This window comes from Salarias fasciatus, chromosome 7 (assembly GCF_902148845.1).
Source record: "Salarias fasciatus chromosome 7, fSalaFa1.1, whole genome shotgun sequence".
Classification (NCBI taxonomy): domain Eukaryota; kingdom Metazoa; phylum Chordata; class Actinopteri; order Blenniiformes; family Blenniidae; genus Salarias; species Salarias fasciatus.
Window position 1 is genome coordinate 25,225,936 of NC_043751.1, and position 16,028 is coordinate 25,241,963.

The 16,028-nt window shown below is 44.2% G+C and overlaps 1 protein-coding gene across 1 annotated transcript in view; it reads right to left on the minus strand.

The window, feature by feature from the left end:
• abtb2b (ankyrin repeat and BTB (POZ) domain containing 2b) overlaps window positions 1–16,028 on the minus strand; it is a 52,104-nt gene that overhangs the window by 16,839 nt on the left and 19,237 nt on the right. The window contains exon 2 of the mRNA XM_030095528.1: window positions 5,960–6,109. Coding sequence (XP_029951388.1) covers window positions 5,960–6,109 — 150 coding nt within the window. The remainder of the gene's footprint in view (window positions 1–5,959; window positions 6,110–16,028) is intronic.

Consider the following 16,028-nt stretch of genomic DNA (forward strand, 5'->3'; position numbering starts at 1 on the left):
CAGCAAAATGCTCTTTACTTTCATCAGCCAGGCAACCGCTTTCTTGAGGCGCATCCAAGATGAGAAGTACTGCATGAGCTCTCGTACAGCATCTCGTTGTTCTTCGGTAGCAGTTGCACAAACCATGGCGTTCCTTACCTCTGGGTCCTCCATGGTTAGATCCCCAGGGTGTTCCAGGTTTTCAGGCCACTCTTCCGTGGGTTTAGAGAGAAAGTCCGGCCCCTGTATCCAAGTGTGGCTTTGGACGAATTTCTTCGCATCGAGTCCCCTCGACGCGCAGTCAGCTGGGTTCTGTGAAGTATTAACGTACCTCCATTGATGTGGCTCAGAGATTTTCAAGATGGTGTCCACACGATTAGCAACGAAAGTGCGAAATCTGCTTGTTTTGTTTTGAATGTATTTCAGCACAGTTGCACTGTCTAACCAAAACACTGATTCCTGTAGTTCAAGCTGCAGTTCCGTTCTCAATGTCTTATCCATGCGAGCAGCCATGGTAGCTGCAGTGAGCTCCAGTCGAGGGACTGTCATGTGCTTGAGAGGAGCCACTCTTGATTTTCCCATGACAAAGGCACAATGGGTTTCATTGTTGCTGTTCCTTTGTACCAGGTAACTAACCGTCCCATAACCTTCTTCGCTCGCATCTGCAAAGTGGTGGAGTTGGTTAAAAACGGACTCACCAAAGCCTTTAGGCTTGAAGCATCTTGGGACACTGATGTTCTCCAGCTGGCACAGTTGAGTTTTCCACATGGACCACTCACGAGCGAGTTCATCAGGTATGAGGGTATCCCAGCTTAACTTCATTCTGCAAAGCTCTTGCAGGATTTTCTTTGCTGTGAGTGTGACTGGGGCCAAAATACCCAATGGGTCATAAACAGAGCTTACAATGGACAGGATGTTTCTCCTGGTTGGAGTCTTATTTGGCATGATGATTTTGAACCTGAAACTGTCAGACTGGATACACCAGCAAACTCCCAGGGCTCTCTCTGTTGGAAGGACATCCCTATCCAAGTCAAGGTCTTTAACCTCTGTTGCCCTCTCTTCTTCTGGAATCATTGACAGCAGTGCTCTGCTATTGCTTATCCATTTGGTAAGTCTGAATCCGCCTTTTTCACATACAGCTCGTAATGTGTGGTACAACTGAACAGCTTCTTTTTCTGTGTGTACTGACTTTAAGCAGTCATCCACGTAGAAATTGTTGAGCACCGTTTCTACTGCTTCGTTGTTGCATTCATCTCTGTTGTCTTCAGCACACTTGCGCAATGCAAAGCTGGCACAGCTTGGAGATGAGGTCGCTCCGAACAGATGCACCACCATTTTGTACTCCACTAACTCCTGACTGATGTCGCCTGATGTCCACCAGAGGAACCGTAGAAGGTCAGAGTCTTCGTCAGGCACCTTAACCTGGTGGAACATAGCTTCGACGTCTGACATGACAGCTACTTCCTCTTGCCTGAACCGGTTGATTACACCAAGGAGGGTGCTGGTGAGATTCGGTCCCTGTAGCAGCTGATTGTTCAGTGTGATGCCCTGGTATGACGCGCCACAGTCAAAAACCACTCGGAGCTTGTGCTTCTTGGGATGATAAACCCCATGGTGTGGCAGGTACCAAACTTTACCATCCTCACGGTTGAGGTCTTTCACTGGTACTTTCACGGCATAGCCCCTTTCAATGATGCCATCCATAAATGAAGAATACTCTGTGTGGAAGTTTGGGTTTTTCAGAAACTTCCGCCTCAAGTTCAAAACACGTTGTTCAGCCACTTCACGATTGTTGGGCATCTTCACATCACCATTTCTGAGAGGCAAGGCAATGCTGTAATGTCCATCCACAAGCTTTGCTGATTTTGAAGCCATGTCCATGAATTGAAGATCTTCCCTGGACATCTCCAATCTCTCGTCTTGTTCGTACTCCGGAAAGTCACTCTTAAACTGCTGACTCCAGAGTTCATCCAGTCTGCTGACCGAAATGCGATTTGCTGATACTTGGGTCAGTGCACTTGTGCTGTGGGGAGCATCTTCACGGAGAAGTCCATTGATGGTCCAGCCAAGACGTGTTTTTACAGCATATGGGCCCTCATTTACGCTGGAGATGACCTGCCATGGTTCAATAGCTTTGGGTGCATTAGTACCAATAAGCAGCCCAATTTCTGCATCAATTTTTGGGATTTGAACCTGTTGAAGGTGGGACCACTTGTCAACGTCTTGTTGTAAGGGAATGTTGTCAGCACATGCTGGGATGGCCTTTTGGCTGTATGTATCTGGGAGGGTCAGAAAATCATTACAACCTAAGCTGCTTACTTCCAGACCGGCCACTATGTGACTACTAACAATCTTTTTCTCTCCCATGGTCTTCAGTAAGATGTTTGTTTTTCTGCCTGTGACATTAAGCTCTCTCATTAAGGCCTCAGTGCAGAAGCATGCAGTGCTTCCAGGGTCGAGAAAGGCATAGGTGGTTGTGACTGCTTGGCCCTTTTTGGTCTTGACTTGAACTGGAACTATTGCCAAGATGCTCTCTGAATTCTTTGTACTGCGAGTTGGCGTAGTCATACCTATGAAACCACTCACAATGGATTCAGGCAGTTTTTCTTCATCATCACATGGTTGTATTTCAGATTTTACTTCTTTGTTTCCAGCATTGGTCTTTGACTTTATGTGTAAAACTGTAGGATGTAATTGTGCACAAACTTGGCAACTCAGTTTCTCCTTACATGAATTACTCATGTGACCCTGTTTTAGACAACTGAAACACAGACCCTTTGCCCGCAAGAAGTCAATTTTCTCCTTGTGAAGACATTTCTTCATCTTCTTGCATTGTTCCATTGTGTGTTCACTCCCATAACAGAAAAGACAGGGTTTTGAAAATGCACATAGTTGATTACCATTGATTGTCATTTCTGACCTGGGCTTTGGAGACACCTGCTGGTGACTAGTGATAATTGCAGCTGTGGTGAAGCCTCTGCTGCTGACACTTCTTCTGTGCGACTTTTCATCTGGCTGACCTTTAGTCTGACCCTTGTAAGCAACATCCTTTATGTCACCAAACAGTGGGTGCAAGGCTTCCTTCGCTTGCTTGTTGATGAAGTCCACGAGGTCATTAAACTTGGCTCTACGATCTTCTCTGTCCTGGATTCCACAGACAAAAGTCCTCCACCTTTCCCTCAGTTTGTATGGCAGCTTAGCAATAATAGCACGCATGTTGGCTGTATTGTCTAGCTCGTCCATGTACTCCATATCAGTCATAGCATTGCGGCATCCTGTTAGATAGAGCCCAAATGAATGGAGAGCCTCCCCATCATCAGATTTGATTGTTGGCCAGTTCAGAGCCTTGTTGATATACGCCACTGAAATCTTGTAGGTATTTCCGAAATGTTCCTCCAGAAGTCTTTTGGCTTCATAATATCCACGCTCAGGTTCCATATGAAGACAACTCCTGATCAGTTCCCTTGGCTGTCCACTAGTGTACTGTTCCATATAGTACAATCTGTCTTTGCTGCTCTCTGTCTTGTCTTCTACTCCATGTTCAAATGCTCTGATGAACAGTCGATATTCCAGGGGATCTCCCTTGAACACTGGAATGCTCTGAGGTGGAAGGGTTGCCAATTTCTGTTGCTTAGTTAACATTTCAGCGACACCCTGTAAGGTCTCAGGTGACTGTAGCTTCTGCTGTCTGGGTGCATCAGGCGATGTCTGGTTAATTTGTGTCATGTCACTGATGTGCAGAGCCTTTTGTCCATTTGTGGTGAGCACAGGAGTCTTTGTTTGCTTGGGTGCCAGTACATCTCTGGTCTTGTTCGAAGCCAAATAGGAGTTCATTCCGTCACAAGGTGATGTTTTGGATGCAAGCTCTTCAAACTCGTTCAAGATCTTAATCTTAGCATCAGTTTCTGCTAAAGCAGTTTGCATCTCAAGCTCTTCCTTTTCTCTTTTGAGTTTAGCTTCCTTTTCTTCCAATATTTGTTTCTGTTTTAGAGCAGATGCTTTAACCAACAATGCAGCTCGTTCCAATTCTGTTTTGAGCCGAGTAGATGAAGCAGAGGATGACCTGTGAGAGGATCGTCCAGAAAGTGCTTTGGAACCACGCTTTGATAATGAAACAGATGCATTCGATACACTGTCTGATGGCTGCACCTCCTCATTACATTTTGCGGCTTCTGCAACACGTACACTGGCCTCTTCAATCCAAGTCTTAGCTCTCTCAGCAAAATCCTTAAAAGCATCAGCCTTAGGTTCAAACCAGCTCACTTGGTCTCTGTTCATTTCCTCTTCAGAAATAACTTGGAAAAGCTCTTTAACTTTGGTGTGCAATTCACAGAACTCTCCAAACAGCTTGTTGAAATCCACCATTAACACAGTCTGAACTTCTGTGACATTATTATCATCTCCACTGTCCATTAATTGACATATCTGATTCATTTTGCCTGTTAACTTTCCAAGTTTGGCCTTGCGTATGCTTACAGCACGCTTTAACTTTTCTTCCATTGCCTTAGGTGTGACTTTAACCTCTCTAGCATCGACAATTGTAGCTGTTTCTTCCTCTTCAGCCTCCATGATTTTATGTGATAACAAGCACTGTATTCCAAAGCTTTATCATTTTCATCCACAAAGCAGCTTGTTTAACAAAAACGCCATGGACATCAAGCTGATTGATGCAAAGAGTGATGAATTTCCATTGTACTCACGACCACTTCCACGTGAATCAGATGAAATCCTTTCCTTGTGGCGTAAAAGTCCATCCGTGAACATCCATACATGTGAAATGAGCTGGGTTTTCTTACAAATATGTTGGGTTCAGAATCCAATAGCCTTGGCTTACTCGTGAATGTCTATATGAGTAGGAAAAAACTTCCACAGTACTCCGGTGTAAAAATGAAAAAACAAAGTCTTTAATCCACAGTTCGTTATTTCTTCTTACAGGAGTATTCCAATCTAAGTCTTCCTAAACAATAAACAATTCTACGGTAAGAAAACCATGTGGCTCAGTCCTTAATTACTTCAGTTCCAACTTCCTCAATTCTCTTCTACGCCTGCTCCCTGCATGCGTTTTTTCATCCTTCTTAAAGCGACAGTAACCTATTTTACTACAACCAAATACAATTACAAAACACTGTCTTTAGATGTAATTATCTTTCAAATAAACATGAATTAAACCAAATCAATCTTAAACAGCATTTTAACAATATTTTCTTAAATTATTTATTCAATGAACTTAACTCTCAAACAAAAATGTGAATTGTGCTTACTTATTAACTTAAACATGAATTTACATCACTTGGCTCCCACACACATACACACAAAAAAGCAGTTTGGAGTTTGGAAAATGTAGTCTAAATGGATGAAATGAGACTAATTCTGCTATAAATACAAACACCTTTATCAAACATCCAAAATTTTGTAAAACAATAAAAGATCCAATCAATCGACAGCACAAATGCAACCGGAGGACTTTTCTTTGAGTTCAATCATTCAAGTTCAGCTAATGCTACAGTGTGACTCACAGCGAAGGAGATCAGGTCTAAGACTCACTCAGTTCAAGACCACTTTCCTTGTTGGAAACCAGAGTGTGTGCAGCTTCGCAAAGCAAGAGATGGACGATTGGCACTCGACTCTCCAGAGCTTCACGTGCAGATAAATAAACACCGAGGATTGCTTATTTATAGAAGAGCGCCAATTAGATTTCTGAATACAGCACGAGATGAGACGGATCAAAAGGCAAGGCGTGATTAAATAGGTCATTAACTGTTTCCCCCGGTGGATACGTGTCTGAACTAGTGCAAGAGGAAAAGTTTTCCCTCTTCAAGAAAACTGAAAAATAAATGTTTGAGGCAAAGAACGAGGGAAAGTGGAGGAGTACTCAAAAGCCAAAGACAAAGAGCTGAAAGAATTTCATGAATCAGAAGCAGGATGAGAAGCTCAGAGGTCCAGGACCACACAGAGCTTTCTGAATGATGAGTTCACTCACTGAGTTCTGAGATGCTGCCCACACAGGTGGCCAGCAGGGACTGCTCCAGCGTCCGCAGCTCCAGCTGGGCGTAAGCATCCTCCCTGCTGTCCACAGACGTCTGCTGGTTCTCCGTGTAGGGACTGAAATGGGCCGGGAGCGACAAAACCCCTACGGAAACACAAGCAGAAGAAAACACATGAAACAAAGCCTTTAAATAACCATCGCAGCGGCTCTTACTGAAGTCATCGAACTATCGCCGGTGGTATTTATGTAATCCTGGTGACATGTAAGCCTCACTGCTGAGGGCAAATAAACACAAAGAGACCTTCAACACGTCTGAGAAAATAAACTCAGAGAGACTAAACGAATGCACACGCTGCGTCAGACGCACGCCGAGGCCTCTCGAGGAGCAAGACCGGAAAACAAAGTGAGGAACTTGGTGTTACTGCACGTTTAACAGCGTGGACATCACACACTCAGCCAGGGGAGTCAAACACGCTTCGGTTCAGGGGATGCATACAGTCCAGAGGGCCGGACAGTGTTACATTACTCATGTTTTTACAAGCTCAGCCTCACACCATGACTTTGACGCTAATGCTAGTTTGCTTTCTTTTACTGATATCTCAGCTTTGGCCTCAGTGTCATCTGCTACTCTCAACAATTTTGTTTGTTTGTTCTTTTTTTTAACTATATATTTTTTTTTAACTATGTTTCTATTTGCTTGGTGGTTTGGCTGGATTGGAGTCTCTTGTGGACCAGTTTTGGCCCACGGGCCTTATGTTTGACACCCCTGCTTTATTGAATGGTGCTGTGCGCTCAAGCTCCTGGTTGGAGTTGAGGTCAAGCTTGTGGGACTTTCCATGTGGAGTTTGCATGTTCTCCCTCAGCTCTTACTCTGGGTGACTCCTCCTCCATCAGTCAGCCAGAGATCGTCACGTGAAAACAGATTGTTTTTGTGTTTTGGCTTCAGAAAAGTGGCACAATCCTTCATTTCCACGGAGACGGAGTTGTCAAACAGTTCAACCTTACAAGCTGCTTTCAGAGATTTGTCTAAATGGACACCTAAAACACAAGGAAAGCTTTGAGATTTCATTTAAAAAACTTTGTGCAAACAGACCCTGAGTTGTCCTGAGGAGGTGTGAGTGATTGTCCGTCCTTCTGTTTGCTCTGCTATGCTCATCAGGGTCATCTGAACTCAGCATGACGCAACCTGCAACCCTGACTTAGATAAAACTAAACACTTTTATCGCTAAATTATGAAAAAACAACTGCATTCACTATCGCTGGTGTAACTCAAGTCAGAGGAGGATAACTGTGGTATTTCCTCTCTAGAGACTGGTTCGGAACATCTATTTCTGACAGAAATAGGGATCTGCAGTGTTCAGGGGAATATTTTCTATTCAAAGTCAAACTACAATCAAATAAATAGCCAATTCTTTCAGAGGGTCCCTCATCTTCATTCTTGAAATCAGAAATCAGAGGAGGAAGCGTCATCTGCATATAGCTTCTCTCACAACCGCAGCTCCAGGTAAAAATACACAAGTGACAAGTGCTCAGAGTATTTTTTTAACAGTTCAGTGTCTCTCCGCTGGCTGCCAGCTCGCACCTCGCTTCGAGGAAGTGTTTGTGCGAATCTGCTGTGAGCGACGTCTAATTGATCTGGGTCAGAACAGTGGAGTTAACCTTTACTGCGGCTTCAGAGCCAGGAAGGAAGCTTCGTGCCAAACCAGAGAGAAATAACAGAGTGGGAGGACTGAAGAAAGATGATCGGTGCAGGTTTGTGATTTATTTACGGAGGCCGAGGGGGAAAAAAAAAAAAAAGCTGCATCATCTCAAACTCCCCAATCCTCCCGAAAGAGGAAGAGGATGGGCGAGCATCCCTCAAATGACATTCCCATGTGCTTCCGGCTCTCGCTGGAATCAGAGGTGGATGGTGAAAGGAAAACGCTAATGCATGTCAAAAAAAAAAAAAAAAAAATCCCATCATCTTAAAGAGAAGCCTTTTCCTTCCTGCTCCATACTGATCAGAGTTATAGTTATCCTGGATTCAAGTTGCCAAAAGAGGGAAAACGGTTGAAACAGCAAAGTTACCAATGCATTGCCATTTTTTGTTTGGCTTTCAGTTTTATTATTTTAATGATTTCTTTTGGGATCAATCTTCTACTCCGTGCTGCCAAACCGAGTCTGTGTCCAGAATATAAATTAAGCAGCCTTTGAATTCCAGTTTGCAGACAAGCATCAGATTGATTCAGGAATGAGTGTGAAGTGTGTACACAGCTTTTGTTTGCCTCTGTCAAGTATGCACAGAGATCAACATGAGTGATATTTGAGCTCGACAAGCAAACGGTGGAGGTGGAGCTACTGAAGTCTCCAGCTTGCAGCTCTGCAAGTTGAAATATCACCGATGACGGCAAACAAAAAGCAGAGAAAAGAATGTATCTGGACACTGTGTTGGAGACAATAACATCCAGCAATTAATGTGATTAGCAGAAGTGGAATTAACACTCACCTTACATCTTTCCAGCCATTTTTAGGATTATTTTTCTCTAATACTACAATTTACAACACAAACTACTTCATTTTTTTCATATCATGAGAGATAATATTGAAACCTTTTGATCATTTAAATACGCTCCCAAAGATAAAATAAATTGTTGATAAAATAAAAGGTCACCTTGTTATTTATACAGATTTTATTGAATGCCTGACAAGTGTGCTTTGCAAGTAAACACTTATTTTCAGTGGATTTGAGTACTTTGTACTCTTTTCAGCAAAAGTACCTTTGATTATAATTGAGTACAGCAGGAGAAGTATAATAGTATCTGAACTTTGAACGAATTTGCCGCAGTCTTTTTGATCCAGTGGATTATGCCCTCACTGTAAAACATATTGTCCGTGTTGTGTTCACAAAAGAAAAAAAACAACATGTTTTCTTTGAATCTTTTACCATTTGCTTGGTGGTTTTGTGGACTGGACCCTCTTGCAGGCCAGTTTTGGCCCACGGGCCTTATGTTTGACACTCCTGGTATGTAAAGTTCCTCGGTGCACCAAATACTGCTGAGCCAGGACAGACAACTAATTTCCACACAAACGAAACACATATTGATAAAATTAAAGATCTGTTCACTTCAGCAGACCTATTAAACCCAAAGAAGAAAAGAAACCGCTCTCTCTCTCTCTCTCGGTCTCTCTCTCTCTTCCTCTCTCGCCCTCTCTCTCTCAGTCTCTCTGCACCATCAAACTTGTATAATATGTGCTGACTCCGACTTCCAACACAATGGGAACGGCTGCCTCTGGCAGAGTTCAACTGCCACGGGAGGGAAAAAAAAAAAAAAACACACCTCACACAAACAAACTGCAGACAAGCTCCGACACATCAGCAGGAACAAACATCCCCGCGCTGTTAAACGTGAGCGAGAGCGGCACATTCGCTGCTCTTTGATGTGTCACTTCAGGTATTTTGGTGTTTATAATGAGAGCTCGGCTTTCACTGCATGTTAATCATTCCTGTGGATGACACCTATCACACACACACACACACACACTGCAAAGGTTTGGCGCACCTTTCCCTTCCATTATTTTCCACCTGCCCTCGACTATGCTTTCAGTTAAAAAAAAAGAGAAACATTATTTATCGCGATGGCTTCACAATGGTCGGCGTTCTCACTTTACAGTGTTGGGTTCCTCCGGCTGTGTTTTTTCTCCTCACCTGCCTCAGAGAATATACACCGCTGTGCTTTATGGCCAGCGAACAGGTCTCAGTGACAGACCGGTGTGTTTTATTGTAAGCAGAGAGACACTTCAAGAGCGGCTGGTGTCAGACTCCTGCCTCTTGATGGATCAGACTGTGTCTCATTATTGTGTGAAAGAAGAAAAGTTTATTTGGAGGTGTGTGAAAGAGTTGGTAGAGAGAGAGGGAGAGAGTGTTGTTGCTCAGATTTCTCCTCTGTGCTGTGATTCATCAGGACGGTCGGTGACGGTGTGTCAGCCTTCCAACTCCACTGAGATACATAAAATATATTAAACTGCTTAAAATAGAAACCAAACAATCCCCAGAGGGATAATTAAACCGAAGCAATGCACCAGGCTACAGGACTGCTGTCAGCTGCCCGTGCACTTCACCCCTTTCGCTCAAGAAGTCGGCACATGTTTTAAATAACGGGCAGATTCAGGCCCGGTCAGCACGGCAACGTTTTCAAATGAAAAAGTAAAGCTTTCATAGCGTAAACCAGGAAGCAGGAATTCGGAGAGTCAAAACCAAAACAAGCAGAAGAACTGGACGGTGGCTGAGAAACCCTGGGAGAGCAGAACCTTGTTGAGAGACGAGATCGCTGCAAATCTCACCACTGCGAGTCGTTCAAACAGCTGTGAGAGACCAGCGGACTGAACGTGGATCGCTTTATTTAGCGTTCATGTCTACAGATCCATTTAATATGATTGTTTTCAATCAGAATGATGGGGAAAAAAAACAAAAAAAAACAATGAAAACGGGGCCAGTTTCTGCGTGTGAGGGCTCAAACAAGCTCCTTTCCAAAAAATCTTTATTTTATTTTTTTTCAAACATCTGGCCTCCTATAAAAGAAAAAAAAAGAATTACAGTCCATGCCACCATGGCCAGTGAAACTCACTTCACTCAATTTTCCTCTCGTGAAAAACGTGTGAACGTGGCTCCTGAGTGCCATGATTTGGCCATGTCACTCTGTGTGTGTGTGTGTGTGTGTGTGTGTGTGTGTGTGTTACAGAGAGTTCAGGTTCAGGCCTCTGCTCAATGAGCATGTTGTCTGCCATCCAAACTGACTGGCTCTCTGTTCGGAGACCAGAGAAAATGAGTTGATCGCGGATAGAAAGGGAGCAATTAGTTCCAACGCACACTCACACACACTCACACACACTTTGTACCTCTTTGGCCAGCCCTCTGCCCATAGAGTTATTTGTTGGGATCTGAATAGAGGGCAGTTTGTTCCTGAAAAGGGGGGGTCAACCGTTTCTGTTTAAAGTGGGAGGATAAAACAGGCGCTCCTTTATTTGTGAGCCCTTTTAAGATCGGTCCACCTAAGAAAGTGACAACACTCAGGATCGCCGTTCATGTTCCTGCTGTCGCGTTTTGCACTCGTGTGTTTTTATGAGCCGGTTTCTTTTTGCCTCCTGGCAGCGTTTTTCATACATGACCTCTTCACAAGAGTGAAAGTGGATCTTATTGTGGGAGAGCGGTTTAGAGGTTAGATGTCAGTGTGGACGGGTTATTAAAGAGGACGTGTAATAACGGTCATCCTGTCATTAGAGAACCAAAACCAGTCTCTGGATACAATACAGGGGATTTCCAGCTGCAGCACTTCACAATAAACCAGAAAAGAAATGACAAAGCTGCTCCTTCAGTCGGAGCCGACGCTGCTCTGCTCCAACCGGCGTGATGTGAACTCACAGGAAGACGAGCGTCGTTCAATATCAGGGCCGTAACTCCTGCTTTCACTGAGGCAATAATGTTTATTTTCCGATGGGATCATTTATGAGGTTGTGGTTTGGCGTTGTGCGAGCCGGACTGCAATTAACTGAGAGCTGTTTTTAGTGTATCTGACACCAGTTTACCATATTTTAAAAACACCTCTCACTCAACACTGTGACCAAATACAACCTCAGCATTAGTTAAAATCTCTCTGACCTTCACTTAAACTGAACATGATTCCCTTTGTAAAGGCTGAGTTTACTTCAGAGCTGTCAGACTCTTTAGGTATCTGTACTTCACTTGAACTTTTACTTTTAACTTTTACTCCAGGCATTCAAACACAAATCTCTGGGTAAAAAAATCACAGTAACAGTGCAGGGGCCAGAGTTCCTGTTTCCATTTCAGAAGCAACATGAAAATTCTGAAAAGTAATTCATAGAATATGAAGGTTGGCCACGTTTTTACCTTAAAACTGTGACACATCATGATCTGAGTTCATGATGAGTCTGTCTGTCTGCTCAAGAGCACACACACCATGACAATCTGTCCACATCTGCAGATTCTATTTAGCATGTGAACTTTATGTTATGGGGAGTGAGTCAACGGTGCAAAACATGAATGGAGGCAGCGATTGCACGGGGGCCGAGGATAAGGAGACAAAGCTGAAGTCATGTTCAGGATTAGGGTTAGCTGTGTAAAGCGTGACTGTAGAAATCCCACCACTCCTGATTTAAGTGTGTGTGTGTGTGTGTGTGTGTGTGTGTTTGTTTGTGGTAGAGGGAGGCATGCTACTGCTGACCACTTTTACAGCGAAGTGTTGCCCTGCTGGAGCTGCTTAATGTGTGTCAGACTCCAGACTCACACAGGAGCGTTTTATGTCGTACTAAATCTTTTGTCCACCTTTGTCCTATTTTGAACTTCAAATATGTTTCTTTCTTATGATTGCACATGACCAAAATGTCTTTATTTTGATAAAAACCAACAGTCACGATGCAAAAATCACTCACCATGAAGCCAATTTTAATAAAACTGGCCCAGGGGCCTCAGTTTGACAGCCCTGCTTTACAGAGTGGCTGGTGGTCATAGTTTTATGCCTCCCGGGGTTTGAAGAGTGAGATACTTTAAGTGAAATAACTTTCATCTGAGAGAATCTCGCTGACTCCACGTGGACGTTCGGATGTTTGCAGCTTGACACAATGAACAATGGGAAACCGGGCCATAACCCGCGGAGGAGGATCTAAACTTCATACTGTTTCACCCCCTGACGCCACAGCTGTAACTCCAGTGATGAACGACGTGTGGGTGTTCTCTTCCCTTCTACACAGCTGATAAGCTGGCTTCCTGTTTTAGCCCCAGCTGAGCACTCACTCCTGACCCCTGACCCCTGGCAGCACGGGGCCATCAGGGGTGTCGGGGGGGGGGGGGGGGGGGGGGGGGGGGGACGGGACACTGACCAGACCCCACTTCACTTGCCTGTCACAATCTGTGATTTATCTCGTTCTGACAGGCGTGTGTGTGCAAAGGAGTCCTCTTTAAGTTTTTGGATGAGGAACGTAACGATGGGAGCGCAAACACTGCAGTGAATGGTCACTTCAGTCCAAACAGAGGTTTTAACTATCGGCAGCTCCGACTCATGAATGCTTCTCTGTCCGCAACGTCACACAGAGAGTTTGTACTTTGAAAGACGCACTTATATGTTAAATGAATGATTATTTTTAGCCCAAATACTAATATTGGAGCACTTCAGGTTTCTAAATGCTCCTCTGTCCGACTGGAATCCTGTTTAGATAAAGATCATAAGGAGGGTTTGCCAGAGCAAGCAGGCACATGGATATTCTAACCCCATGCTGAAATACTGTACTTAGTATAGAGCAAGGATGTCAAACATAAGGCCTGTGGGCCAGAACAGGCCAACTTAAGATGAAATGGGACTGAATGTGCCTCCTGAACTAAAGTTAAAACAACTGAAGATAAATCTGAGTCGACAGACACAGGCACCGATAACGACGCTCTGTCATCAAGCTTACTTGATCTCATCCTTATCGAATCTGGCAAAAGACGTGTGTGTGTGTGTGTGTGTGTGTGTGTGTGTGTGTTCCACGAAATCTCAAGAATCCATGTGTAAAGTTAGATGCGTGGAAAACAGGTGTTTTGGAGCCTTTAGGTGTGGAAAACAAGAGGTGACGTCTGTGAGTGAACGATCACATCTGGCAGATGAATTCCATGAGGCGTGTGTGTGTGTGTGTGTGTGTGTGTGTGTGTGTGTGTGAGAGAGAGAGAGAGAAAGAAACACTTAGTGAAAGACAGGAGATCAGGAGATGGTGGGAGTGATACACGCCCGGTTAAACACTGTGGTGTTGTGCGACTGTCCTCTCTTTAGTCGCCACAAAGGGAGAAGCAAACAGCCTCCTGCAGCAGAATCGCCGCTCCGGCTTTGAAGCCCCAGACGCTCTGATCTGTCCACGCCTTAATGAATGAGGAGGCTGTGAACGGAGGAAAGGCAGGTGGCGTTCCCTGAGCGCATGATTTGGCCTAAAGCTGTCATTCACACGCTCCCTCAGCGGTAGACAAAACACAACAGAACACACACAGACCAATTGTGAGCCTGAGTGAACATTTCTGACAGTGGAAACAGAAATAATACTGAAAGTGTGAAAGAATATGGTGAGATTTTAATAGCAGCAGGAATGATCCCATAGAGCCACATGGAAAACTTGCACAACTATTGACGGCCGATACTTGATTCGACTTGAATGTCTTGCTCAACAGCGATTGTCTCTTGATAAAAAAGCTTTTTATTTACCACGGTTGTTACGAGCCACTGTTGCTCTGCGATACTTAATTTGCTAGTTTTTATCTGGAACATATAGATAAAAACTAAATTTTTTTTCTATTAACTATCTTTTCTCCAAAGTGAAACACCAATTGTGTGAGGCGACAACTGCACAAAGCAGCCAATAACATGATAAATTGTGACCATTTTAGATGTAATAAAACCAATAATCGCAGTCATTTCCATTTGGTTGAGGATTTCCCACTGACTCCCTGTGGGCCGGTCAAGCAGAGCTAAACGACCACATGTGGCCCCCGAGCCTTATGATACCCACATCTCAGCTAAACATCCACTGCTGTGTAAACCGTTTCTCAATAAATAACCTGGCTTGATTCTTTAAACATGAAGAGACTCAAGCGTTTTGTTCTCAGAGTCCTTCGAATTCACAACAATATATGAGGAGAAATATGCGGCGCTGAAAAACGATAAGGAAAACCAAAACATCTTGAATTACGCTTGAAGTTCATCAGGCTTGTGTGTGTTTGATTGGAATGAATTCCAACAGAGGGAGATAAGACGACATCAGAGGAGGAGCAGCAGAAGTCACGGCATGTGGGAGAAGGCCGAGGAGCAACCCGCCCATCAGCTCTCACTCAACGGACTTTATTCTGCTGGTTTCCTCTCAGACTGAAGATTTGGCTTGATTGAATTATAACTGATATCATGTGCTTCATAAAGGATTTCATCTAAAGCGTCAGGTGACCTGCACCAAAGGAAACGAAAAGAAAAAAAGTATATTTTTTCCGACCTTGTATCTGCCTCCCGGCCACCGTGAGTGATGCTCGGCTCGGCTCGGCCGGGAGGAGCTGTCACGGCTTGGGAGAGATGCTTTGGATGGGCTGGGAACTGCCACAGGCTTCGTGGTGAGTTTCAGCTGTGATTTGTCTCCACACGACATTCGCAAGGTCAGCCTCAGAAGTGGAACCACAAAAGAATGAATCCCTGGTGTCGCTGCTCCTCCTCCTCGCCGTCGCTCCCTCTCCTGACTCCTCCTCGAAGTTTCCCCTCTTCTGCACGACTCATTTGTCTCCCAATAAATATCTGCAAACCTCAACTTTTACGCTCGACTCCGCCTTTATTCTCTAATTCTCGGTCTCCGCCGCTGCATGCGAGCGCTGGTAGCGCTGGTAGCGGTGCTGGTGGTATTAGTGGCGGTGAGGACAGGCAGCGGTCGGCTCGCGGAGCTGCATCAGGCCCAGTGACGCAGGCTGGGGTTCAGCGGTGAGGCGAGCCAGCGGGCCGGGACTGTGGGAAACACTCTGAAAAAATATGGGAGGAATCGACTGAAGGCTGTTTGAAGCTAGAGTTATTTAAAGGTAAAAAGAATCTTCTGAATGCATTCAGTCACGGACAAGTTTGAGTTTGTAGATAAGTCGAAAAGTTGAAGACAAGTGAAAGATAAGTGAAATGTTCCGGGAGATTTCACCCTATTTTATGGAAAAATAACAAAAGAAAAGCTCTTCTTTTAATTTTCTTCTCATACAATCAAAAATGTGTGAGTGTTTTCATCTTGCAGGCCCTGTTTACACGATGTTTCAAGACAAAATGCGTCGTTGTTGCAATTTCGATTCAGAAATGTTTCGTGTTTGCACATCAATGTTTTGAAAACTGTCAGTTTATATAGAAAAAAATGTATAGTTTTCATGTTGGGCCACTAGTGGGTGCTGTTGTCTGTTTTTGTAATGACCGCACATCCACACACCAGCACAGAGATGGAGACATTTTCGACAAATTGCATTTTCTCCCATTTCCATGAAGACGGCGTCAAAGACTTCACAAAAAAGTTGGGTTTTGTTGGACTCCGAGCATCG